General features: G+C 42.5%; 3 protein-coding genes across 8 annotated transcripts in view; 2 read left to right on the top strand and 1 right to left on the bottom strand.

Annotated features, from left to right (window-relative positions):
• Positions 1-55: 55 nt before the first annotated feature.
• LOC147223944 (uncharacterized) lies at positions 56-12,215 on the top strand. Of its 2 annotated transcripts, none has more exons than XM_086165614.1 (7): positions 56-429; positions 2,240-5,533; positions 5,846-6,415; positions 7,890-7,942; positions 8,019-8,065; positions 8,911-9,228; positions 10,191-12,215. In XM_086165614.1, exons 2-7 carry the CDS (start codon positions 2,396-2,398, stop codon positions 10,202-10,204), a joined length of 4,140 nt encoding a protein of 1,379 aa, XP_086021740.1. In that variant the 5' UTR covers positions 56-429; positions 2,240-2,395; the 3' UTR covers positions 10,205-12,215. The 2 variants fall into 2 exon arrangements, with proteins under 2 accessions (XP_086021740.1, XP_086021739.1); XM_086165613.1 differs by having other exon boundaries at positions 7,887-7,942.
• Positions 12,216-12,773: 558 nt separating this feature from the next.
• On the bottom strand, positions 12,774-22,804 carry ecsit (ECSIT signaling integrator). 2 transcript variants are annotated; one of them, XM_086165616.1, is made up of 8 exons: positions 22,721-22,804; positions 21,508-21,689; positions 20,141-20,540; positions 19,504-19,727; positions 15,328-15,385; positions 14,784-14,932; positions 13,907-14,012; positions 12,774-13,555 (listed from the first exon to the last, which is right to left on the bottom strand). In XM_086165616.1, the coding sequence occupies exons 2-8, from the start codon at positions 21,634-21,636 to the stop codon at positions 13,299-13,301; spliced, it is 1,323 nt and encodes a 440-aa protein (XP_086021742.1). In that variant the 5' UTR covers positions 21,637-21,689; positions 22,721-22,804; the 3' UTR covers positions 12,774-13,298. The 2 variants fall into 2 exon arrangements, with proteins under 2 accessions (XP_086021742.1, XP_086021743.1); XM_086165617.1 differs by lacking the exon at positions 22,721-22,804 and adding an exon at positions 21,791-22,695.
• A 3,853-nt stretch (positions 22,805-26,657) lies between these two features.
• Positions 26,658-27,059, top strand: part of eml3 (EMAP like 3) — a 59,176-nt gene continuing 58,774 nt past the window's right edge. Inside the window, exon 1 of one of the 4 annotated variants that reach the window (XR_015107557.1) lies at positions 26,658-26,803. Coding sequence is in view for 2 of the 4 variants with exons in the window: in XM_086165598.1 (XP_086021724.1) it covers positions 26,779-26,803 (25 nt within the window). In the remaining 2 variants the exon portion in view is untranslated. The remainder of the gene's footprint in view (positions 26,804-27,059) is intronic. The other 3 variants (XM_086165598.1, XM_086165596.1, XM_086165597.1) reach the window with 3 other exon arrangements.

Genomic DNA, 27,059 nt, shown 5'->3' with positions numbered 1-27,059 from the left:
TATCTTATATACTGTACTATGTTTATTTTCCAAATACTTTCCCATGATCATTTTTCCAAATAGTGTCCTATGGTTACTTTCCAAATGCTGTCCTATGATTATTTTCCAAATACTGTACTATGAAGGGTTCAAATGGTAACGTAATCCATGAGCAATCGGAAAAAGCATTACCTTTAAAACACTGAAGAATGACCTGCAAGACTTAACCAGTGTAATCTGAGCTAATAACCAACCGAGGGGCAAATATTTCCTTTATTTCTGATTGACGCGCGCACACGCACACGCAGCATGCAGGTCCTACATCCTGGTACTTTCCAGCGTTGTCAAGGCGGCAGCCTCGGAGCTCGGTGCCTGCTAGCAGCTAACGGCTAATCCGTCCCCAAACGTTGACCAAAAAAACTGCCCCGGAAAGTTAGGTGTTCCTCGCAGGTAACGGATGTGCATGTTTTTCCCCCGCCGCTTTCCGGAGTCCCGGTTTTAACGCGTAGCGGTGCGGTTTTGTCCGTGTTTGGAGGGACTCCAGGAGACGGTTCGAGTGGACAGGAGCAGGAAGAGCTTGTCCATTGTGCCCCGCTCGGCGAACGTGGTCCCGGCTCCGGGGCTTTCTTCCTTCGCATTCCCGTCTTTGTAAAGCCATCGTAACGACGTCCAAGTCCAGCAGTTAAGTTAAAATAACAGCCAAACAAACGGAGAATCAGAAATAAAAAATGGCTCTCGCCAAACCTAATTTTTGATAGAAAGGGACAGCTTTAAAGGGACAGTCCCCTGGCGTCCTTCCTGGTCGGAAGACGATGCTTAACGTGGTCAATCTTCGTCTTCTGTCACCTTTTCGGGGCTGGAAATGTGTTTAATGTGACTTGTGCTGTAGGACAGTAGGACACGGCTCAACACACAGGGTGTGTGTGTGTTTTGTAGCACCCCCTCCCGCTTTGTCTTTAGTTTCCCCTTATCCGCCATAGTGAGACACACACACACGGTCCTTCTATGTCCGAAGGCTTCTAAACCTTCACTGGAAATGATGGCTGTCTCACATTCTGTGAGTGAGAGGTGCTGCTGCTGCCGGGCCCATCACAACGGCTTATAATGTGACCTTTCTGTCAACTCGTGAAAACTGCCTTTGTGGATGTCCCTATTTTCTCGCGTGATTGTCCGACCAGGTCTCAGGGCCATGTCTAATCTTTTTGATCAATAAATAGCAGAATTTGGATGGAAATTATGAAGCAAAAAATTTCACATGAATTTGGTACACATAGAATGAAGAAAAAAAAATGATCGAATTCATCTATTTTGACGTATTTTTGTTCAAAACCTGATATCTCATTTTTTCTGGAAATGATTTTCACTGAAAAGCACTTGAGTCGATATTAAAGCTGTAAAATTATTCCTATCGAACCTTAGGTGAGGAATTAAGTAGATAAAAAATGATAGAATGTAATTTGAACCTGATCTCAAATGACATATTGCATTTGGTATTAAAAGTTAAATACAGGTGAGGTTAAACCCAGAAAAGGATAAATTATATGCAAATATCATTCAGTATTTTGCCTTCACATAAAACCACATATACATGACCTGAAACGACTGAAGAAAATCAGTTAGATATTGTCACCAGTGGTTTTGACAAAGTCTTAAATTGAAGTGTTTGACAGCACATACAGGTACCTGTTGTGGAATCTTTTGGAGGCTTCTTTAAGTTGGTGAATAACAAAGAATGGTTTTAATGGTCTTTGGATGTTTTTGAGGCCTCAAAAGGTACAACTCGTGCAGAGCACAGAGTAGTCTGCAGTGGGGCTGGGTTTTATGCATAGAGAGGAGGCACCATCTTGAAGGACACAGTCAGGAGATGAGTCTGGTCCTACAGTAAGAGGAGATGCCATCTTGAAAGACACATTTTTTTCCGTTAGGAGGAATGTTTGTGTGATTACTTGGTTTTTCGTATGAGACAGAGGAGGACACATTGTTTGGAGAAGGACACGCTGTCTGGAAGACAGACGGTTGATCAAGCAAGGACACCTCCTTCGAGGCAGAGTACCTGCTTTTGTTTTGACCTATTGGTCTCCCCCCTCTAAATGGAGACGTGGGTACAGATGATAAGCAGTTTCCCACAGAACAGAAAATTTACAGTTACCTAAAATATTTCCACAACAACTTTTCCTGAACAGATGGCAGTCGGGTCGGTTGAATGTGGGCTTCATTTTTGTGAAAGAAATGCAACCTAAAATGATTTTGTTATTCTCAGGACCCATTGGCGTCCATGTGACGTCCAAGAGATTTGGCTGCTCAGGAGAGCAGCACCATGCAGGAGAAGAGACCTGATGTTGTTCTGCCACAATGAATGAAATGGTGACCAGTGAAGTTTGATGAAAACTATCAGGCTGCCCAAGCTGGCTATAGCATGCCAACTGTCAAAGCTAAAGGTAGCTTTGCCTCACCTCGGTACCGACCTGCCTCTGAGTATGATGATGCCAAGCTTGCGCTAAAGAGAGAATACTGGAGAAACAAGAAGCGAGAGCAGAGGGCCCGTTTGTCTGAGAAGAGAGGAAAGCCAAAACAAGACACTCTGGCGAGACAGCTGCCTACACCTGAAGCGGAGAGTCCCCTTTCGTCTGGCTCATGTGCCTTGGCATTTCCTTTGCAGAGCAATGATCGGTTAATCGGAGCCACTGATATCTCACCTCCATCCTATGATGAGAGTGCAGCTGACGGCGGAGGCGGGCAGCTGAAACACAACAAAATCTATCCTCGGTTGCAGTCACCGTGTTCGGCCGTAGAGACAGTGAAATGGCCAGTGGTAGGCGATGCTGTGAGCAGAGCTACCACCTCATGCGTTCCAAATGGAATTAAACTCAACACCAGCTCCTCAGTGCCCCCGGTCCCAGCAAACAGACTGACCAATGGCAGATCGGCCAAGGCAGGACCACAGCTGTGTATGTCTCTGCAGAATGTGTCAGTCCCCACGTCCCAAAATAAGGGACAAGTCACATTTCATATTCAACCGAAACTTCTCCCTATTACTGTCAACACAGGAGAGTCCTCTTCATCTTGCTCCATGCCTACCAGAAGAGAGAGCAACATTGCAAACATAGCACTTAAAACTGGAGGAAAGAGTGCCTTGGTCAACACCCTGAGGGCTAAAGGCGGCGCTCACTCTCAACCTTCACCAGAGACCGAGGAGGAGAAGGCAGCGAGGCGCAGAGAGCACTGGAGGATCAAGAAACGAGAGCAGAGGGCGAGGTTAGCAGCAAGGTTGGCAAAAGCAAGAGGGAGGAAACAGGGTGCAGACCAAACTGTGGATGAGAAAGCAACAGAAAACACAGAACTTCCAGATGGAGCCGTCCTTCCACATCGCTCATTGCAGTCATTTCAGAGGGGATCCAGACTGAAGCTGCTTCCGACCCGGTGTAAGACTTCACTTAGATCTGCCAAAAATGAGAATAACAAACTACCAGCGGGCGTAGCAAATTTATTACCTGGTAACCCGAGAGCAGATCAGATGATAATACAGAATCTTTGTGGGCCGAAGCACTCCCAAACAGTAGACTTATCAGGTGACGATGCAGGTAAAAAGATGCGAGAACCATTGAGAAAGTTTACAAGTTACACCCATCTGTCTACTGTCACCAGAGCGATTGCCAGGTGCAAATCACCCAGACAGAGATTCTTGGAAGTTCAGAAAAATTATACTGCTCAACGAAACACGAGAGCCAAATCCCTGTCTCTCGCATCGGTCTACAGTTCAAGGAATATCCCCCATGTTGACCCCAGCGACACACCTGAGCAGGCCGTTGCCAAACGAAGAGAGTACTGGCGGATTAAGAAGCGTGAGCAACGAGCAAAGCTGTCGATGGAAACAAAGGCTTGGTTGAAGGAAAAAGACTCCCTGATGCGGCGGGTGAAACGTTACAGGAAAGTAATTGAGGAGATGAGGGGGACTGGTGCCAGTAGCCAGTCGACAGAAAGCGTCTTGACCCATGCTGCTGAGACCATCGGGGGTTTCATCAAGGAGGACGGGACGGTAACGGTTAACATTCATCAGGCTGCCACTGGTCACGTTGTGGCTGCACATAAGAGTAAAGGCGATGGCACACCTGCTGCTCGACCTGAGCATCAGTCTAAACCTGAGTGGACCGCTCTCCAAAACTCTCAGGTCAAAGTTACTCTACCCCTTGCAAGACAAAGTGTGAGACTTAGGCCTGTTCGATTAGTGACACAACAGAAAAGCACAGCTTCCACCGAAGCCACATTAAACCCCAAAAAGCTGACAGTTGGCCAACTCACTCTCACCCACACATCTAATATTGCTGAATCCAGAGGAATGGAGGCAGATTCACGGCCCTTTGGGTGCGTCATGAAAATGGCTGTGTTGAGTAGCACGCCATCGCTTTCTACGGTAGCTCTGGATCCAGAACTTACAGATGAAGAGAGGATGGCAAAGAAGAGGGAGTACTGGAGGGTGAAGAAGCGCGAGCAACGAGCAGCAAGGGCGGCTTGCCTAAAGCAGGGGAACTCTCAGGTGAGGATAGGCTCCACTTTCCATAGAAGGAGGGCTCATAGGCAAGGAGCCGTCGTTGCCCCCTCCAGCAGGAGTCTTCTCAAGCAAACAGGGAACCAGCAGCATCTCTCTGTGGTGCCACATGTAAATGAGGTCAAACAAGAGAGGGAGTCGGTGCCAGAAGTTGACCTATTTTCTGAGCCAGAACAAGCCATCTGTCCAGAGATCAAACCCCCAACCTCCCCATCTGTATCTCCCCCAGTGGCTCAGCTGGAGCCTGACCCAGCTCTGAGCGCAGACAACCAGGCTACCACCCTGCTGGCTGTGGCTTCCATGAAGAAACTCCTGGAAGAATCGCTCAGCACGGTGACAGACTTCAAGAGTGTGCAGACTGACATAAAAATGGAGATAAATGACGAACCAACAAACCCAGTGACAAAGCCCAATTTGTCTCAGCTGTTCTTCGGAAATGATGAGGCCACTCCTCTTACTGCCGACCTGACATTGCAGATAAAAAGTTGGAAGGCCGGTACCAAAGCCTTGGATCCAGAAAGCCCTCCTCTCAAGGCTCAAGCTGCTGAGAGCACTCTACCTCTCTCCACCACAGACAAAGTGGTCCTCAACCGCACCTGTGATCACTCATCTCAAACCCCATCTAACTTCATAGTGAGCCCCTCCATGGAAGTCCCTGAAGTACCTTCTGCCCCATGCAGAAGCCAAAGACTTCGCACCAGAAAAACAGGCTATCACAGCTGCTGCTCCCCAGAGCCACCGAAGCTCCATCACTTACCTCTGTCTTCAAAAGACCCTCAGCAACACAGCGAGCAGCAGTTTCAAGCACAAGATAAAGGACGAAATGCAACAGCGGCGCAGCGATGTCCCAGTGTGGCTATGGAGACGAGTGGTACGAACAGTACAAGCAGCTTGCAGAGGAAGAGAGAGTACTGGAAACTAATGAAGAGACAGCAGAGGGCTCGGCTAAAGGCCCGGCAGAACGACAGATCAAAAGAATACAGTCGGCCTTCTCTGAGGGACATCCAGGTGAAGTGACCGATAGTCGTGTTATTCACTTCCAGGCTCAGACCTCTTTACTGGCCTCTGCTGGTGTTTGCATTCCCTGCTTTGATCAGGAAAAATGCTCACTCATAGCCTTCCAAATTTAGATTTGGGATTTTGAGCTAACTACTTTATTAGAAGATGTATTTTTTTATACAAAATAAATAATGTAAGAAATATGACATTTGTTGAAATTCAGAGGGAAACCTAAGGATCACTGTGTTAAAGTCGAAAATGTTTGGATTTAGCATTTTATGGTTTACATTCTGATAATTCCTGTTTGACCTTCTGTTTCAGATGAATGTGGTAAAGGATGTAAACTCTCCAGGAAGATCAGCCATACAAACCAAGCCTACCATAGTGGCCAGCATTCCCAGTATGCTGATCATCAGTCCCGCTAATAATTCTGGCCAATCATGTGGCATAGTCCAGGTCAAACCCCCAGTCACCAGTGAGCGGGTCGACCGTGGTGGAGGAGTCTCGGCTGCAACGGGCCCCTGGGTTGACTTAGTGAACCCCCTCCCTCCCCTGACGCCACCGGACAACCCTCTCTCCAGTATGAATCTGCAGCCCATTGAACTGCCCCCTCATGCCCCACAGCCCACCATCAGTTTGGTAGATTCCCCTCACAGCTCTAGAAGTGTTGGATCACACCTCATCAAGACGTCTCCACTTAACAACCTGGTACCCCCAAAGCTGGCCGCTGGAGAGTCGGAGGCAGACTTTTTACGGAGGAAAAGGGAGTACTGGAGGATTAAAAAAAAAGAGCAGAGAGCCAGGAAGGCCATCCAGGAGAGGGGAGGCCCATCAAGGAGGGCGCCCACAAGCTGGAGCCCTGTCTTACCGCCTCAGGAGTCAGAGATACCTGTAAGACTCGCATGATTCATATATGGGAATCATATTGATACGTTTAACACAATAAAATCATTGAACCATTTTGATTGTTAGATAACATGTTATTATTTTAGATGTACAGATTTCAGTATGGACTAATATTAAAGTTGTGAAGCACTTAAAATTGGTTTAGAATACTCATTGATAAGTTACTAGTTTTTATTTTAAAGAGTAATATCGGTTACATTATATTACCTACTTTTATCCATGCTAAGCATTATCCAAGTTGATTGGTTGGTTTGTCAAGATTAAAACACATCATTTAATTATCTGTAAACCATGCACTCCATTTTAAAATCCCATAAAGCTGCTACTGGATAGAAAGTGGAAACAATATTATAAAATTTGTAAATCTTTAAATAAATAAAAATGTTTTAATATGGAACATAATAGGAATCTCATGGGCTTTAACAGGACCTTATTATCTATTAAATAACTTTAAAATTACCTCAGCATGAAGTGTAATCCATTCAGGGTTCCTTGAATTTCAAGGACAATCTTGTGGCGTTTTTGTCACAGGCTTGCAGGTGTGTTTCTTTTCAGTGCTGAGAACCTCCGTGAATAATAAACACTTGTGAGCACACCTGTCCTAAAACTCAAGATGTCAGCGGACATATTTACACTATCGGTGGATATAGAGAAGACAAGGGCAGAAACACACCACGGAATGTATTTTTAACTCTGAAATTGTGACACATTTTCAAAGAGTTTCAAAGAGAGATAGGACATTGATGGGGAAATATATATTGAAAATTGTGTTATTAGACTTTTTTTTGCCAAAAAGCTCACTTTATGCAGTTTTGTGAACTTTCAGAAAATTAAATTGAGTCTTTTAGAATATGATGTGAAAATGTCAGGTGCACAAAATTAACCACAATTTTGTTGAAGACTTTTTTGTGCAGTTTTTTTTCTTTTAATTTCACTGTGATTCCTGTATTTCATTTTTATGGGTTAGCCATCATCATAATTCCATAGTTGCGAACTGATAATTATGTACATACATATACTTATTATTTATTGCTGATTTATGTTTATTTTCAGGTTATTTCTTTACCTTTTCAACATTTTTTTTCAAATACCTGTGTATTTTTCATTACTCTTTTACATATTGTTTTTTCTCCAAGATGAGTCGGTTGCATTCATTTCATACTGACTTTTAAAGTAATTTTTAATTAATTTTTTTAAAGTTTCTGTCAAGTTACCATTTGCATTATCTCATGGTTTTCAGTCTAGTCCATGAATGCATTAAAGAAACAGTGAGCCATAAAGACAATACAGCAAGTTCCAGTTCTTTTTTTCTTTTTTCAGACAAAAAAAATCAAGTCTGTTTGTAGATGGTGAGAATATGTATCACTAGTTTCAACATTAAAAACATAAGTAATATTCAGTTGTAACGTTAGTGATGGTTTCCTTCCCTAATTGTTTTGTACCCATGATGTCCCAGCAGGATCAGTGGCCAAACTCTGACCCTACAGACAGGGACACTGAACACCTGACCAGGTAGGAACCAAGCACAGTGTTGTATTTTCTGGATGAGTGCGGGACAGCGGTGACTTTAACTGAGTGTCTTTTACAGTGATGGAGGATCCTATCCCCTCAATAGTTACACGGCGCCATTACAAGGTGAGAAGCTTTACATCTGCAGGACTCTCATCATTGATGTACTGTGGCTGCAAGGAGTTTGATTAAATATCAATCTCACTGTATAATTAAAACTAGATGTGCTATATTGAAATTCCTGATGTAACTGGACAGCTTTACACTGTGCTGTGACATGACATGGTCTTTTTTCCATTGAAAATTGCAATGGCTAATATGGTTTACAAAGACACAGAACATGGTCAGTTTAAATTTGTGTGTTTGTGTTTTTTTCATGTATCTTTTTGTCACATTGCCAACTGTCCTTTTCCCCATAAATTCACTGTGCTCTGAAAATCATGTGTATATATGGGAAAAAAACTTGCCATTTAGTCATTAAAACAAACTGACATGGATTTAAAAGTAAACATATTATCTTTGAATCCAAAAAATTAAAGTAATGACATCAAATAAAGTACAAAATTGAAAAGTAGAAGCAAGAAATTAGTTGTATAAATGCATTTTTCTTTAATTTAGTCACATAGACCCAGTTGAGGTAGATTGTTTGAAAGTTTGAAAAGATTAATTTTAAAGTGCATTTGTGAGCAGATCATGTAATTGGAAATTGCAATTCAAATTTAAATAGCAAGTCATCTCAATGTAAAAAAATTAAAAAACAATTGAATGATTTCTATCCTGTGCAGAATATAAAAGATGAAGTCATAAAATACAATTTCAATAAATAAAATGCTGAATGAACAAATTGGTTACGTCAAATAAAGATACTGTATTCACCTGCACCCTGGTAAGAAGGTAGAAGGGGCCTTTCTGGGTTGTGGCTCAGAAGAAGGTTGTTGCCTCTCACTAACTGAATGAATGTATTTCTCTAGACGAGTCAGAGCTCTTGCTCTCCGACTACGAGTTCCCTCCTGGTGAGGAAGGTCTGGTATCAGAGACTACGTGGAGAAGATGCTACCTCATGGACTATGACCCCCTGCACCAGCTGCTGGTGTGCATGGTATGTGGGGAGCTGCAGTACTCTGTCAGCCTGGAGGGGGCGCAGGCCCATATCAGTGAGGCTCACCCCAACACCCTGACCCTGGAGCCCCCCGAGCAACAGCGGATCCTGGAGGCCTGGGATGAACAGGTGTCCCAGAGGGAGCGTTTCTTCACTAGCCAGATGCAGCAGCACGGTGGCACTATGTCAGGTAACATTTAGACAGCAGACCCAGTGTTCAAAAATACATTTGCACTGGCCACCACTAAGATGTATGTGTATGAACAGACGAAAACATCTTAGGGTTTTTAACCAGCCAGCTGCCCAGTGTCTGCCAGCTTTGTCAAAATACCAACTAATTTACAGATTCAATTTACCTCTATCTTGGTTCTTTCTTGATTCCACACCACATGAAAAAGTGTCCTGGACCTGGACCTGGAGTATATTTGTATTCCCACCTGTTTCAACTTCAGTTCTGGTGCTGCGAAATTTGTCCTTGGCCTAGTTTCTGGTTATTTACACTGTCAATAAGGATGATTCAGTGCTAATGTTCAAAATAGTGTCTCAGTCCATATGAATAATGGCTTGTTGTCAGAGGCAAATTTGGATTGAAACACACAATTGAGAAATGTAAGGACCACTTTTGCCTGGGACACTGTAGAAATGTGATATGAAATTATATGTGATCAGAAAGCAGTGCAAAATGAAGCTGCACAGAATTCTACCGTTATTCAACAACAAAAACTTAGTACCATCTAAAATAACTCTGAAGACATTTAGGCGAGAAGATGTCAATAACAGGATGTTTCATGACTTTCCCTTGATATATATTAAAGTTGTGATTATCCAAATTCATGGTTAGTCTGGCTCTGATGGTAGAAACTGATAAGTTACATTGAATGAAAGTGACCCAGGTTTGTTTTTCATTACAACCTAAATTTTCATCTGTCAAATTTTAAAAATAAAGTATTTCAGATTTTCATGAAACTTAGCGAGATACTTCTCTTACCTTCTCAAATCAGGTTGTGATGCATGAGGGGGAGAGGCTCAGTCTAAGATACTGAACGACTTTGTTAATTTCACATTTCCTTTTGACTTTCCTCGTCTTTTAATGAAGAAAAAACATGACAACTTGGTCAGCTGAGAGGCTTGTAAATGTCTCTTTTTCTCCAGAAGCTGAGCAGTAGAGGCAATCCTACAAGAGCCAAGACGCACCTGTTTGTGTATTTATTTATTTAATTATTTGTGCCTGATTAGAAGAGTGAATGTCAGAGGGGAAACGTAACCCTCAGCATCATTGTTGCCTCTGTTGTCTTGTCAATGAAGCCAGAAGGACCGGCGTTTCTGCAGCTGAATCAAATACTTAAGTAAATATTCCATATCGGATTAAGTTCACTGGTTTCCATCTTTGTATTCCCCCAAACTTTTAGCCAGATTCAGCTTTTTATTTTAATCACCCAGTATGTGACCATTTGTCCCAGAGGGATAATAATTTATCATTTTAATCCCTCATGGGGAAATTCGTTCTCTGCAATTAATCAATCATGGATGAACCATGAGCATTAGGCTGCCATCTACCAGCGCCAGGTGAGCACGTAGGGCAGGGTTGGGCAAACTACGGCCTTGCGGGCTACATCCGGCCCATTATTCTTTTTAATCTGGCCCGCCAAAGATTGTTACAGAATTCATACTTGATGTGAGTGATTGGGAGCTCAAACAGGAGATTATTTCATTTTTTAACTACTTGAGAATTTTCCTGAGCTGAATGACACAGATTGGCTTTGTGATTTTGCCTTTACTGTGGACATACTGACACACATGAATGAGCTGGACGTGAAGCTACAAGGGAAAAAATGGTTTGTGCATGAAATGCAAGCAAACATCAAAGCCTTCAAAACCAAGCTGGTTTTATTTAAAAAGAAAAAATTCAGACAATGCTCGGAAAAATGTCAGACAAGTCTGACATTCTGATATCCACTGTTAACAAATGCATTTTTTTTTATATGTATCATATCTTGTGCCCTTCTGTCAAATTTTAAAAGGCCCCAGAGTCAAAAAGTTTGCCCACTCCTGAGTCAGGGGTTTAGTGTCTTGCTCAACAGCACTTCGACACACTAGGAGTAGCCGGGAATCGAACCAGAAATGTTTGGTTACAAAGACAATTGCTCTACCTCCTGCGCTAAGCTGCCCCCAAAGAGTAAAATGTTCTTCTTCGCCAAGACAAAGACAGATGTCACAATAATGCCAATGATAAGACCATATTTTTGATGGAACAAAATTATCTAATTTGAGAAATAAATAATTGTCTCATGATGAGTTCATAATCTTGTGTTAAATAGTATGGAGCTCCTAAAATCCTACAAAGATGATTTTTTTCTGAGACATCGCTTTATCAATTTTGTTTATATTTATATTTGATTTTCATGATTTGCAAAATCTTGACGAAAGGCCACAATTGCCAGAATGTTCCTTACAAAGAGATGAAACCTGTCTTGAATTTTCTTGACCCTACACTATGGGGAGAAAAAAGGAAAATTGAGACAACTTGAAATTGTGTTAAGAAAGAAAATTATCTGACAAGTTGCAAAAAAAAAAAAAAATTAATTGCACAAATTTGGTTTGTTACAAACAAGTTGAAATACCGGTACTTGAAAAATGTCAAGTTCAATAATAATCATAAAAGAGGGGGTATAACATTAATTTGAAGAATACCATATTGAAAGAAACCAAGCACAAATTCTAAAAGCTGAATGAACAAGTGTCCTATGTTTGCTCTTTTAATAGACTCCAAAATCTGAGAGCAATAATGTGTTAAAAATGCTATGTATTTGAAGCCATCCATGATGTATATCACTGGAGTTTTAAAAAATGTTGTAAACGCTTTATTTATAAGGATTTTTTTCACTCGAATCTCAATGTCAGCCCCTTCTGCTCTGTAAATACACATAACTGCTTGAAATGCTAAATGTTGCTTTGCCTGTGTTTATTATTTATTAGACAGAATGACGGTGGTTCACAAGTAGGTTGCATAGATCCACATCAGTGGAAGAATCTGCATGAGTAGTAACTGGATGAATTGTGTCTCATATTAAAGCTCAGATTCATGTGAAAACAACTGCGACAGAATGTATCTGACTTTGTTAACCAGTTCAAAGCAAATGTTTAATGCTTTTTCAGTAAAAAACATTTTCTACCTTTGGTCTGGTTTCGTACCCTATTTGTCAAACTTCAATTTCAATCTGACATTTTCAGTCCAGAGAGCCTAGAAGTTACTAGGAAAGATTGAGTTTACAAAAATCCTTGAAAGGGCGTTTAAATCTACATATTCTAATTCCTCAGCATTGGTGGTGGAGTTTGTTCTATTTCTCTTCCGTTGAATAAAATGTAGAATAAGTTTTTAGATTATTTTGCAAAAATAACTTTTTTTACCTGCTAAAATAACCTGGGGATTTAAATACAGGGAGCCTTAAGGCTCTACATTGAAGGAATAGTGGGAAAAATGTACACTTAAATAAAAATGTGTAAATTAAGTAAAAGTAGAAAAAAGTGTAAAATGAAATTTAAGAAATTGTATTTCAAAGGCCACGAGAGTTGCAGAGTAAGGAAACTAAAATTAGATAGTTTCCAAACTAGACGAGACGAGAGACGAGGATACAGAGAATAGGGTTAGACGGTGGAGGTTGATTCGCTGTGGCGACCCCTGAAGGGATAAGCCGAAAGGAGAAGAAAGTAAGGAGAGGACTGACCCACTCGGACTTAACCATTTCAATCAGGTCAGCTTTAATTCAATCAGTAATTCAGTGTTGCATGAACATATATTTAAATATGTACATAGACATTTATATCTTATTGCCACACTACCATACACAATCATGACGCTTCATATTCATCATTAAAATCACAAATTTGGAGGTGTCCAATTTCCCTAGTTCCCCAGTTGGTGGTTGCTGGATACTTTGGTAGGTATTCAGTGACTGCCTGCAAAAAACAGGTGTCCTCTGGTCTTTTATTAGATGAAATAGCAACTACATGATCTGCAAAACTTCTAATGCCTTGTTTGGATTCACAGAAAATGCAACATGGGAACTATGCTTTTTTTTCCCAAAGCCCACAATAAAATAATTCTTAGGTTGTTGATGACTCCATCAACTAAAAACCTATTTGACTGAATATGAACTCACAGAAATCTGTCAAACATTTTAGAACAGCAGCGTTCCCACAGAAGCAAGGGTTGGTAATAACCCATGATTTTTCAGTGTTTTCCAGAGTCACTGCTTCCAGTCAAACCCTCCGCTGCCTCAAGCCTTCCTCCATCACTACCTCTTCCTCTTTCTGGGGTTGGGAGACGGTCGGCTGACGGCCTTCCCTGTGAGTACTTGCTGCCCCCTGCAGCTCTTTGGGTTTGGCCGCCAGGCGGAACAGGACAGGGATGTGGCCCAGGTTAGGGTTTGTCTGCTGGAGGCCAGAGATCCACTGGCTGAGGGTGACCTGGTCCCCTTCACCGGCCATACACATTGCAAACACAGGACCCTCGTCCACTGAGCAGGAACACACACACACACACACACTAAGATGTGTGACAGAAGCTAAAAAATGCCTCATAATATCACATTCACTGGAGAAAACGTACCCTAAAAGAACTAAAGAATAGATAAAAATGGTGAAAATCACATGAAATAAGGCTAGAATATTTTTTAGAAGATTAAGGATATTCTTTTAAAACTTTCACAGACTACCGTGGTCTGAAGAGCCTCTGTATTCTGGCCTTTAAAAGGTATGATCTGATCCTTGTCATGGAAGGTAGTCAGCCATCAGCAACTTGTCCTAATGAACTCCCTTCAGATTTTGTCTCTTTAAACAAACTAGTCGAAACGGTAAATGATTCTGACCTTGCTCCACGTTGAAGCTCTCGATGTCCCCCAGGTCTCGATCCAGGTCAAGGTTCAGCTGCAGAGGATAATCCAAACATCTTTCCGGGTCATAGGGCTCTTTTGCCTAGGGTTGGAGGTTGGGGGACAGGCTTACTTCAGGGAATCGATATATGGCCCCTGTTACTTTTTCTCAAATTGAAATCTGTTCAATGGCTTGGACCTCCTGCACTGAACGGGAAAACGGGCCAGAGGCTTCTGTCTTTCCACACTGGAGTAAAAAAAAAAAACCCTTCTGATCTGATCCTGAGGTGTTGTACAATAGAAGTGCATATACATGAAATACTTTTGATGCAAAAGGGTCGAATTAATTTCATAATTGTTTTTTGGGTCCTTGACTATTTCATCAGTCGACGGACCTGCTGCTCCAGACATCACATTTAGTATTTAATTTGATTTAATGGTAAATGGTCTCCATGGCACAGTGGTTAGCACTTTCACCTCACAGCAAGAAGGTCCCTGGTTTGATTCTGACAGGGTTCTTTCTGTCTCCATGTCCTCTGGATTCCTCCCACAGGTTAACTGGAGACCTTAAATTGCCCTGATGTGTGAATGAAAGTTAATGGTTGTCTGTCTCCAGATAATACCCTGTGACGGACCAGCAAATCCTGCTCAAGCAATGTCAGCTGGGATGGGCTCCGGCAGCCCCGTGATCTTGAGTACATGAATGAATGAATGAATGAATGGTCTCCACTTACAAAGTCCATCACACTTTGCAGTGTGAAAGAGGTTTAGACTTCATCCTTTCACACAAACACTTTCCAAAGAAGTTGAATATCATCAGTCAAACAGCAGACACTGTTGTTTTTCCCAGACGACAATCATGACAATGACTCACGTAGACACCAGGCTGTGAGGGTTCTGCTCTGAGGATGTAGTAGTGAACACAGGTCTTCCTGAGCCACAGTGGGAACGGACCCTCCACAAACACAGGCCTGCTGGGATCATGCTGTGACAGAAGCTCTGCCTGACTCGGGCTCTGGACGCCTGGATTCACAAGTTAGTCATTAACAATGCCCTTGTATTGCACACATCAACAAATACATCAACAAATAATGCTCTTTTTTGATCATCTGTCTGCGGATTGAGCACAGCACAGCTTAATATGTTAAACCCTCAATTTCTGCATACGACCCTGCACTAACCAATGTTTGGTGACATCCATCCATCAAATGATTTTTTGGTGAAATGTTTGAAAAAGAAAACGAAATAGGTGTGTTTGTGGGACTCCCAACCATGTGCTCTAACAACAGGGATGACATTGAAATCCATTCATCCAGATACTTATTTGGATAAAGGTCAGTAGTTGAATCATTATTATCCACATGGACGTGGTCAGGGACAGATGGACATCATACACGATAAAATCAATGGGTACATACCAACGATGTGAGGCAGATTAATCGACTCGCCACTCTCAGTGATGTCATCGCTTGGCATCTGACAACCAGGAGAGAGACATAGCTTTCATCTTTGATAGCCAGGAAACTGATCCTGGTTCCCCTTTCTACCAGACAACTGAGCTTTAAGAATACAACAGATCCAATTGTTCAACATACTGTATTTTCAGGTATTGGCCGTAATTCTAGGGCCATTTGTTGGTGCTCTCAAATACTTTTAAGGATCACTATAATTCAGACCTGGGCATTTTACGGCCCGTGGGCCACATGCGTCCCGTTTTGCTTTTTTATCCGGCCCGCCAAGCTATTTTCTTTGAATATTTTTAGTATTTTTAATCAATATTGAATTTACAAACACCTGATTTTTTCCTTTCGTTTCATTTTGTGTGGATGATTTTATACAAAATAATATCAGTACATGTATATACATGTATATGGTCATCAATGATTTTTAAAGTTAAAATTAAGTGTCAAAAAATTAAACATTTTAAATTGCAATTTTGATTTTGTTCAATTTACAATTTACACCCAGGTGGCCCGCATATAAAAATTAAATACGAAATGTGGCCCGCCAGTCAAAATAATTGCCCGCCCCTGCTATAATTGGTTATTCTGGATTCAATTCTATATAACTGAGAGGATTATGTGGTAGTACTGAGGTAACTTTGAAATCACTGATCAAAAGGTGGAAAACCAATTCTTATGTGACCATTTTACAAGGAATAGTGATGTAAATTTTCAGCATTCAAGCAACATTTAACTACTAAGCTACTCTGTAAACCAAGCCTTTGATTGGGTTGACATGATCTTGAGGGTTTATTCACTGTTTTATTCCCATTTTTATTTGTAATGGATTTATTGGGTCCAGTTTCTCTTTCCTATTTTTCCAATACTATTTAAACCATATTTTAAGTCATTTTCAGACAAATACTCCTTAGTACTTAGTACTCCTTAATACTAGCCTTAGTTTCAGGTCACTGAATGGAAATAAATATACATGACTTTCCCTTTAAATAAATTCTAGTATTCCCCCCTCGAATGGGGAACATTTATTTGACGACTTCTTCTTTCGGCTTTTCCCTTCAGGGGTCGCCACAGCGAGTCAACTTTCTCCATCTAACCCTATTCTCTGTATCCTCGTCTCTCACACCAACCAACTTCATATCCTCTCTCACAACGTCCATAAACCTTCTCTTTGGTCTTCCTCGAGACCTCTTGCCTGGCAGCTCCAATTCCAGCATCCGTCTACCAATATATTCTCTATCCCTCCTCTGTACATGACCAAACCATCTCAGTCTGGCTTCTCTGACCTTCTCTCTAAAACATCTAACATGTGCTGTTCCTCTGATAGACTCATTCCTGATCCTATCCATCCTGGTCACTCCCAAAGGGAACCTCAACATCTTCATCACTGCAACCTCTAGTTCTGCCTCCTGTGTTTTCGTCATTGTAACAGTTTCTAGTCCACACATCATCGCTGGTCTCACCACTGTCTTGTACACCTTTCCTTTTATTCTGGCTGAAAGTCTTCTATCACATAGTACCCCTGACACTTTTCTCCACCCATTCCAACCTACTTGAGCCCGTCTCTTCACCTCTTTTCCACACTCTCCGTTGCGCTGGACTGTTGACCCTAAGTACCTGAAATCTTCCAGCTTCTTGATCTCCACTCCCTGTAGCCTCACCGTTCTACCCGAGTTCCTCTCATTCACACACATATACTCTGTTTTGCTGCGACTAACTTTCATTCCTCTCCTTTCCAGAGCATACCTCCACCTCTCTAGATTTTCCTCCACCTGTTGTCTGCTCTCACTACAGATCACAATGTCATCCGCAAACATCATGGTCCATGGGGATTCCTGTCTAACCTCATCTGTCAGCCTGTCCATCACCATCGTGAACAAGAAGGGACTCAGAGCTGATCCCTGATGGAGTCCCACCTCCACCCTGAACTTCTCTGTTACCCCTACAGCACACCGTACCAGTGTCTCACAGCTAGCATATATGTCCTGCACCAGTCTAACATACCTCTCTGCCACTCCAGACTTCCTCATACAATACCAGCGCTCCTCTCTTGGCACCCTGTCATATGCTTTTTCTAGGTCTACAAAAACACAATGCAGCTCCCTCTGGCCTTCTCTGTACTTTCCTATCAGCATTCTCAACGCAAATACTGCATCTGTAGTATTCTTCCTAGGCATGAAGCCATACTGCTGTTCACAAATGCTGACTTCTGCTCTCAGTCTAGTTTCCACTACTCTTTCCCATAACTTCATTGTATGGTTCATCAACTTTATCCCTCTATAGGTGCCACAATTCTGCACATCCCCTTTACTCTTAAAAATAGGCACCATCACACATTGTCTCCATTCTTCAGGCATCTTCTCACTCTCTAAGATCCCGTTGAATAATCCGGTCAGAAAATCTACCACTGTCTCTCCTAGACACTTCCACACCTCCACAAGTATATCATCAGGACCAACTGCCTTTTCCACTCTTCATCCTCTTCAATGCCTTCCTTACTTCACTTTTACTAATTTGTGCTACTTTGTGGTCTACAATAGTCCCCTCTTCTACCCTTGCCTCTCTTTCATTTTCCACATTCATCAGCTCTTCAAAGTACTCTTTCCATCTTCCCATCACTCTTCTAGCATCTGTCAATACATTTCCCTCTCTGACCTTAATCACCTGGACCTGTTGTACATCCTATCCATCCTTATCGCTACGTTTCGCCAACCCGTATAGATCATTCTCACCTCCTTACTATCCAACCGAGGATACAAGTCATCGTACGCCCTTTGTTTTGCCTTTGCTACCTCTATCTTTACCTTTCGCCGCATCTCCCTGAACTCCTGTCTGTTCTCTTCAGTCCTCTCAGTATCCCACTTCTTCTTCGCTAACCGCTTTCTCTGTATATACTCCTGTACTTCCTCATTCCACCACCAAGTCTCCTTATCTACTTTCCTTCCAGATGACAAACCAAGTACTCTTCTACCTGTCTCCCTGATAACACTAGCTGTAGTTGTCCAATCATCTGGAAGCTCACCCCGACCACCCAGACCCTTTCTGATCTCCTCCCTGAAAACCATGCAACACTCCTCCCTTTTCAACTTCCACCACTTTGTCCTCTGCTCTGGCTTTGTCCTCTTCATCTACCTTGTCACCAGAGTCATCCTACAAACCACCATCCTATGCTGTCTGGCTACACTCTCACCTACAACTACTTTGCAGTCACTGATCTCTTTCAGGTTACCCAGGATACCAAATCTGCCCATCACTTCTTCATCCCCTCTATTGCCTTCACCAACATGTCCATTGAAGTCTGCACCAATTACCACTCTCTCATTTCCGGGAATATTCTGCATCACTTCATCCAACTCATTCCAGAACTTCTTCTCCTCTTCAGATTCACATCCCACCTGCGGGGCATAGCCACTAACAACACAGAGCATCACACCCAAATTTCCAATTTCAGACTCATAAGTCTATCTGACATTCTTTTCACCTCTGGGACGTTCCTTACAAACTCCTCCTTCAAGATAACTCTAACTCCATTTCTCTTCTTGTCAGTGCCATAATAGTACAACTTAAAGCCTGCTCCTAAGCTTCTAGCCTTACTACCTTTCCACCTGGTCTCCTGGACACACAGTATATCCACCTTCCTTCTCTGCATCATGTCGACCAACTCTCTACCTTTTCCTGTCATAGTCCCAATATTCAAAGTCCCTACTCTCAGTCCCAGACTCTTGCCTTTCCTCCTCTCTCTCTCTGCTTCCGAACGCGCACTCCTCTTCTTCTTGATCTTGTTCTTGGACCCACAGTAGCCCAATTTCCATTAGTACCCTGTAGGTCATCAGTACCAATGGCGGTCGTTGTTAACCCGGTCCACAACCGATCCGGTATGGTATAGGTATGGTTGACTCGCATGTTTGGTTTTGGCAAAAGTTTTATGCCGGATGCCCTTCCTGACACAACCCTCTGCATTTATCCCGGCTTGGGACCAGCACAGGGAGACACTGCTCCGTGCCCCCCCAAGGCAGGCTTGGAGAGACAAAGGCCAGTGCCGCCCTGAGGCTGCATTCCGCCCTGAGGCTGCATTGATTTGCATTGGGAACATTTATTTACACTGATATTACAAAGATTCCTTCTCCATCTTACCTGGTAAACGGTGACCTTGGCATCCAGGTCACCAGCGATGCGCAACAAGCTGAAGCGGGCCAGGTCTACTTCGTCGTCGGGCAGCTTCAAGGGGACGGGGAATGGGTTTGTGTGTTTGAACTTGGGGAACCAGTACATGATACGCTGGTACTTTCTCATGGGGTGACCCTTCTCTCCAAAAATCTGGACGAGCAGCACCTTTGTTTCTATGTTGGGCAAAACGCCTGGAATGAAAATGGCTATTAGACACCTGAAGAGAAAATGTCAAGGTAATCCTGAGAAAATAATTGAGAAAATAATTGGAAATTATTTGTGTTGAAAAATGAATACCATAAAAGACATGACCATAAGAGCAAAAAATTACTTAAAACACTATCAAGAAAAAAAGATTTAAAAAAAGAAATGATTGAAAAATTGAAGATAAAAATGGGCAAAAATCTGGAAGACAGTGCATAGAAAAATGACAGTGACATGACTATGGAACAAAACATTTCTGGAATGCAAAGATTATTATTTGCTGAAAGAGAAAACAGGTGCAGGATAACTAAAGCTGAGCAGGTCTTGTGATATTTAGCTACAAGGAATATTGATTAGGTACGTATTTCATTGACATTTTACAGTACCTCCAAACACCCACCATTGGCCTCCATCTGCTCCAGCAGTTGGACTCCACACTCCTGCTGACGGGGATAGTGGTTGAACATGCGCTGGATGAAGTTACGGGGCACAAACACCTCTTTGGGGAAAATGTCGAGCAACTTGTTGTAAACACTCAGGTCTCTCTCCACTCCAAAATCAGCCATCTTCTTCAGCGCAGCGTAGATGAACTCCACGTGACCACGCCGCCGTATGTCTCTCTTGATGAACAGGTCCACAGCCTGATTGAACGCAACCTTTGTTTTGGCCCCTCTGGACACCTGCTTGAACAGGTCATCGTGGACGACCATCGCTGCCTGCCTCTTCCTGTCATCATGAGACATGTCTGCACGGACAGGGTAACCTTTTCCCCTCTTCGGATTGCCATGGCAATGCCTTAGCTACAAGCACAGAGCATCACAATTATCAAGAATCCACTGGTAACATGGTAATGAAAGTGACTATCTAAGGCAAAAAAATTCCCATGATGGACATATTGGATCAGAGCTGGTAATACTAGAAACAACACTAACATCCTGATTGACTGCACCTACCTAATTAAGGTATTGTATTTCTTTTTTCATTAAAAAAAAAAAAAATTCAAGTTATTTATCACTGATTTTTATGTAGCTCCGGACAAGTTATTAAACCAGTTAATTACTTATACTTAATCTTACTTTTCTAATCTTAGAAATTCTGAATATATTCTAAGGTAAGTGTTGTCCTATTTTGGGGGTTCTGGAAAAATCCTCAACTTAGCATTAAGGATTTCACTTTTTACTTACTGATACTCGGTAATTTGTTGGAATGTTCAGGTATTTTCCTGTAAATTTTCCAGTAGTTTAATTTGGATTTAGAAGTAATTTCTTAATTTTCTGGGTAAGTGTTGGTTGATTTTGCAATACATCTGTAATAGTTTTGAAAGTAGGAGTTATTGACAGTATAATCTCTTATTTCATGACGGGAAGCCATTTCCCTGGTTTTCTGTGAGAGGACAAAACCACAATCTGCTAGCTTGAAATTTGCTGATGGAATTATGCATCCATTAACAATACAATGTGCAAGTCACTGTCTGTATGGCATGTGCCATTTGGTCTAAAAAAGTTAAGTACATCTTAATTCTTGCAAGTATCCAACCCGCTGATGCTCAGCTCAAGTCATTTGATAGTGATGTTTAAGGAAATTTCTCCCTATTTACACATAACTATGTTTAATGGTTCAGTTTAGTTCATTTTTTGGATTATTGTAATTTCCAAAAGATTTTTAGCTCAGTTATCCAGATGTTCTATTTATCTAATTTGTCTTTTTTCAATTCACTTTTTCAGTTATACTTTGCCTATGTTTGAGGGTTATTTCTTTGTGAATCACCTGGTGGTGGAGACCGAGCGGTCTAGGGGCTGCTGACCAGGATGAAGGGTCATTCTGGGCCGGAAGGTTGAGGAACTGGACCTTACGACAAGGGGCTTGAAGGTGGAACAGGCAGCGGATACTCCTCATGACTGACCCATGACTGACCAGCAGGCGGAACGAAGACTTTAGATGACCTTAAACTGTGGCAGGGAATGAAATTCATTCACTTTTCCACACCAATATAGAGGATTCAAGGTGTTGGCTGATATGCAGCGTGTGAAGGGGGAATGCTATGCCTTACTGTGTTAGAGGTTGCCGACCCTGATGTGCTTATGTTTTCCACCAGTTTCAGGTAGTGTGGATTCTGTTCCCTTTTGTGGTTCTACCTGCAGACACCTAGATAGTGGGCTGTTCTCCTTATGAGGACTCTGGATGTTTTATTCCTTTGTTAATTTGGCCAGACCTTTTTTCTTAGTAGTAATTCTGCACCTTTTTCAAGCTTTCATAATAAATAGCTATTATATGCAAATTACATAGAGTTTTGTGTTGCTCCCCCTCTCAGAGCAACGAGTTAATAGGGAACTGCTATAATTTGCTGCAGACCTTCGTGAATTGGTTCTTCACCCCGAACATTCTTGCACATGGAAAGCTTTTTTTTTTTTTCCCATAGTTTTTAACTTTCACAATACTTTGGACAGTTTTGGACAATTTAGTATCAACTTTATAATGTTTTACCTCAGTTGATTTATTGATTTAAATACAGTTTAGCATAATTCAATACTCTTTTCAATCTTAAAAAAATGCTGTTCCCTGCGAAGATTAAGGTATTTTCTTTTATGCTAATTATCCAAAACCTCATTCGTTTTAGATAGTTTTGTCAACTTTTAAAGGTTTCCTCTAATTGTGAAATATTTTAAAAACTAAGTCAATAGTCGAAATTAATTACTATCAGTCACACGACACAAGCTCGTCAGTGTTAAGACACAAACAAAAACAGACCTTTGGGCCATGCAAAGTGTCAACCTTGAGGGACTGACAGTCGACTGGTAAGAAAAAAAGCAAACATGAATGACATGTTAGCAAAGGAACTCAGCATGCTGTGAAAAGAAGCTGGACTTTTGGGCCTGTTGACGGGATACTTCTTGAAGAACTGCTCCTGTAGTGATGGCTGCTTGTTTATAAAGGCCACATGACAATTTTAGACTAAAACCGTGCTTCGCACACGGTTTACCTTAGCGGTGAACACGAAGATGTCTCCTTCACGATTCCCTCCTGACGGGCGCATCCATGTTGGCTAGCTGGCGGATGTTTCCGGTCCTCCACGCATTGGCGTCCCCCGAAGAACGGGACTGTTGAAGAAAGATTCCCCTAAAACAAGCAATACTGGTAAATTCTGTCTTAATGACAGTCGGTGAAGTAAGGTTTGGAGACAAGCGTTTTCTGGCGCTATGACAATATCGAAAGTCAAATGACTTTGAAAGGAAATGTAAGAGATGGTGGTGAGACCAGCAATGCTGGTTGGTTTAGCAACAAAGCTGGAGATGGAAAGGATTGAGGTTCTCTGCGTGAGATGGATAGGATTAAAAATGAGTCATACTGAAAATGTTTTGGACAGGTGCATAGGATGTTGAGGTAGGAACCACCAGGCAGGAGGCCTGGAAGAAGACCAAAGAGGGGCTATTATGGATGGTATGAGAGAAAAGATGGAAGTTAGTTGGTGTGAGAGAAGAGGATGCTGAGAATAGGGTTAAATGGAGGCAGATGTTTCACAGTGGCAAACGAGGGAGCCAAAAGGGAAAGAAAAAGTCAAGAGATGTGGAACAGAGGTGCAAATAGACTGGCATTGTAACAGCAGTATAGAATATGTAAATGTTCATTATCTTCTGCCTCTCCAGGACGGGAGTCCGCAGGTAAGCTGGTGCCTATCCCAGCTGTCAATGTGGGAAAGGCAGGGTTCACAGTGGAAGGGTAGCTAGTCAATTGCAGGGCTACATATAGAGACAGACAACCATTCAACCTCTCACAAGAGTAGAGCACCATTTTGCCATGAGTTCGGTAAATTCTTTTCCTTCACCTACAGGGGGAATTGCTTGGATTCCCGTCCCAAGAGTCAAGCAATTGTCTTATTTTCATCAACAATCAGGATGTCTCTCTACCACTTTGGTAGAACAGTGGTTGGTATCACCAGTCCCCAGACTCTCTTCCCTCTCTTCTGCCAGGTGGTTCCTTTTGGACTGACTTTGGATGTAAAAATCCTACATGATGTCAACTTGCTTTTTTTTCTTCCCTCAAGCTGGGCTTTAGTGTATGGCACGAAGAGACACTGTCCGCATTGTCCTGGAAGGTATTTGCTAGAACATGATTAAGCATCTGGACCACAGATGCACCATCAAGGAAAACATCAGTGTAGGTGTAAGCACACATGTACTATTCTACATTTATTTCAAATTCATATTTTGTGACTGCGATGTCAAACACCTTCTTTGAAGGAAGGGTCAAGAGGTTGGAGGTGGATTTGCATTACTCAAGAACTATAGCATGATAGCTATTTTGTTGTACTCATTAACCATGTCCTGGCCAGTCTGATCAGGGGGAGGATGATTAAAATACTCAACTTTCCAGAAAACAAAGTCACTGGTCTCTCATCTGCACTTTTTAAATACAGTAAATGGTGCAGCCAGCTTGCTCTACTGTCCTCTGGTCTAAAACAGTATTGCTGTGCTATAAGCTGACATGCAGACCCAAGACAACACAGCATCTTTGTCAGAACAAATGTATAATAAAATAGATATCAAAATGATGGCGCAAAAAGGGAAGAAATGCAATGCAGACGTCAATAACCTCAAAAGTGGCTCAATGTCTGAAATGACACCTTTGGGCATATATACTGAGAGTTTCATGCTTTAGTTAAAACAAAAAAAGGATTGTTTTGCTGAACTGCTGCACTATTCTGAATTAACACTCTTGATAAAAATCTCATGAGTTGTTTGGCGGTTGCCGGGCTCCGCCCAGGTCCCCCAGTTCTGTTTGTGCTTTTCATGGAAGGAGAGTAATCCTGACAATGTTGCACTGACTGCCACATTACCAGAAAAACTCTAGCTGGCACTGAGGCAGTTTTCAGCCAATTGCGAGGCAGTTGGGACAAGTAAACAGCTTTAAGTTAAAGGCCATGGTTCTTCCCCAGCTGCAGCTGGATTATCTCCTTTGGGTTGGAAGGAGGTCGTACCTCATGCAAAGTAGATTGAATATCTTGGGGTCTTACTCAAGAGGGAGGGTAAACTGGAGCGGGAATTGGATAGGCGGATCAGTGCAGCATCTGCATCACTGCCCTAGTCTAAATTTGCCAGTCCATTTATGTTCCAAGTTTTCTTTGTCAGATGACTGGGCTTGGACATGCAGATGGGGTGAGGAGCAGAGAAATCCTGAGGAAGCCCCAAGTAGAACAGCTACACCTTCACACTGAAGGAGCAAATGTTGCAGTATTTTCTTGGTTGTTTTGTTTGGACAGAGGGCACAGAAATGGACTCTTTTCAACTGCACAACCAAAACGTCAAGGTATTTACCGTGTATACAAGTTTCCGCATATTTCAGCTCATCCTCCTTTCTCTGAAGCTTCAAAACTAAGTGAACAAGAGTTGCTAGTGCAAGGGACTCCAACCTCATGATGGCGCAGATACTCATCCAGGCTCTTGTCATCTCTCGTCTAGACTATTGCAACTCCCTCCTTGCCGGTACCCCAGCGGTGACCATCAGGCCTCTGGAGCTTATTCAGAAGGCGACAGCCCGCCTATCAACCATCCCAAATTCTCCCGCACAACTCCCCTTCTTATGTCCCTTCACTGGCTCCGGGTATCCGCCAGCATCAAGTTCAAGACCCTGGTGCTCAGCTATCAGGCAGTGAATGGGACAGCCCCGTCATATCTTCAGGATATGGTCAAGCCACATGTCCCTACCCATCCCCCGCGATCTGCCACCTCATGGCGACTGTCCACCCCATCACTCAGAGCCCCTGGCTGCCGATTGAACCGGTCTCGGCTCTTCTCGGTCTCAGTGGTGGAACAACTCCTGGAAAAGGTCAGAACAGCGGGGTCGCTGCCCCTCTTCTGCTGTGAACTGAAAACGTACCTCTTCACTAAGCACTACCCCACTATTCGCACTTACCCCCCCCCCCCAAAAAAAAAACAAACAAACAAACAAACAAAGAAATGAATGTTTGTATGTATATGGTTTTGAGATGGCTATTTGGTAGAGTGGTGACTTCTGAACAACGACTACTGGTACTTTGGATCTTCGGTTATTGAATTGCAATTTTTGTAAGCCGCTTTGGAGCCGCGTCTGCTAAATGACTGTAATGTAATGAAGGAAAACTGCCTTCAGTCATGCAGCATACAAGTGTAATGCTGAGAAAGGGCTTTTAAAAACTCAAATGTGAACACTATCATTAACTTTTACCGTTTGTCACTGTCATGTTGTTCAGTTGTATTTAATGTGAAAAGTACATCAGTTTGCGGCATATGATTTTATTTAACCATATTCATTCTAGTGAGCCTTTTAAGGATCTGAAGGTAGTTGGTGTGAGAGAGAAGGACACAGAGAATAGGGTTAGATGGAGAAAGTTGACTCGCTGTGGCGATCCCTAACGGAAAAAGTCGAAAGAAGAAAAAGAAGAAGATTCCAGTGAGCCTTTTATACCAGTCAAAACTAGCTTTTTAGCTCGTTCGGGTAGTTTTGACAATTTTATAAACAGTCCTTTCGTCTTATAAATATACAAACTATACCACATGGCGGCGACAAATAGCGAATCATGCAGTGGCCGGTGCGGTAGCTCGGGGTGCCTCATCTGCGAAGTGCATCGTTCGCTTTGCTAGCGGATGTTGTGTCACTACAGAGCACTGCTGCGAGTCTGCGAGGCCCCGGCAGCTAGCGGTGGCTAGCGGCTGCTCACGGGATGACTCTTCAGCGGTAATTTCCCCGCGAAGAACTTCCTGTCAAAATAAGTACTTCCGCATGATCTCAAACAATACGTTTGTATCTTACTTTTGTATTATTCAGCGTATTCTCATTTTTGAATATACAATGAAGCCATTCACTTTCAATAGAAGATTATTTAAGGTCTTGACAATTATTTTATTTTCAGCGAAACCGTTTCCTGTCAACTCGTTTCGAAATCGCTTGCTTGACGCTCGCCAATCCGTGCGCGCGCGTCCGGGACTTGACACTCCTCTGAACATGGAAAACACACCTCAGTGAAATCCTCTTTAAAGCCTCCCGAACATCTATTTGGGCACCATGGACTCGTCTACAAACAGTTTGGGTGAGTAAAGCTCTTCCAGCATTCTCCCATTTTTTCTAACATTGAGCGAGTGTGTGCGTGAATGCTGCGCGTGTCCGCACGCATCGCTTGAACGCTACAGAGGAGGCGGCGCGACCTTAACGCAACTGTGGGGGATTTCCGTCTAAAACATGAAGAAGTATACTTTATTTCTGTATAAATACACGACGCAATACTCTAAAGTGCCTTGCTTTTCGCAGTTTCAATAAGAACATTTACACGGGTGTTTTCGCCACCG

This window comes from Fistularia commersonii, chromosome 19 (assembly GCF_037954325.1).
Source record: "Fistularia commersonii isolate RoL2024-O1a breed Wild chromosome 19, RoL_Fcom_v1.0, whole genome shotgun sequence".
In the NCBI taxonomy this organism is placed as follows: Eukaryota; Metazoa; Chordata; class Actinopteri; order Syngnathiformes; family Fistulariidae; genus Fistularia; species Fistularia commersonii.
Note: the sequence above shows the minus strand (reverse complement) of the source record. Positions and strands in the feature narration are given on the sequence as shown.

Bases quoted from the DNA above. Each gene is read 5' to 3' on its own strand.
- ecsit (XM_086165616.1), bottom strand. From the start codon at position 21,636: ATGAGGAGTATCCGCTGCCTGTTCCACCTTCAAGCCCCTTGTCGTAAG. The intron at 20,541-21,507 runs GTGATTCACAAA...CTGTGCTTGTAG, and splicing joins CGCTCGGTCTCCACCACCAG to CTAAGGCATTGCCATGGCAA. The intron at 14,013-14,783 runs GTGAGTCATTGT...CTCCAACCCTAG, and splicing joins CCTCACAGCCTGGTGTCTAC to GCAAAAGAGCCCTATGACCC.
- LOC147223944 (XM_086165613.1), top strand. From the start codon at position 2,396: ATGCCAACTGTCAAAGCTAAAGGTAGCTTTGCCTCACCTCGGTACCGA. The intron at 5,534-5,845 runs GTGAAGTGACCG...CTTCTGTTTCAG, and splicing joins CTTCTCTGAGGGACATCCAG to ATGAATGTGGTAAAGGATGT. The intron at 8,066-8,910 runs GTGAGAAGCTTT...GTATTTCTCTAG, and splicing joins TTACACGGCGCCATTACAAG to ACGAGTCAGAGCTCTTGCTC.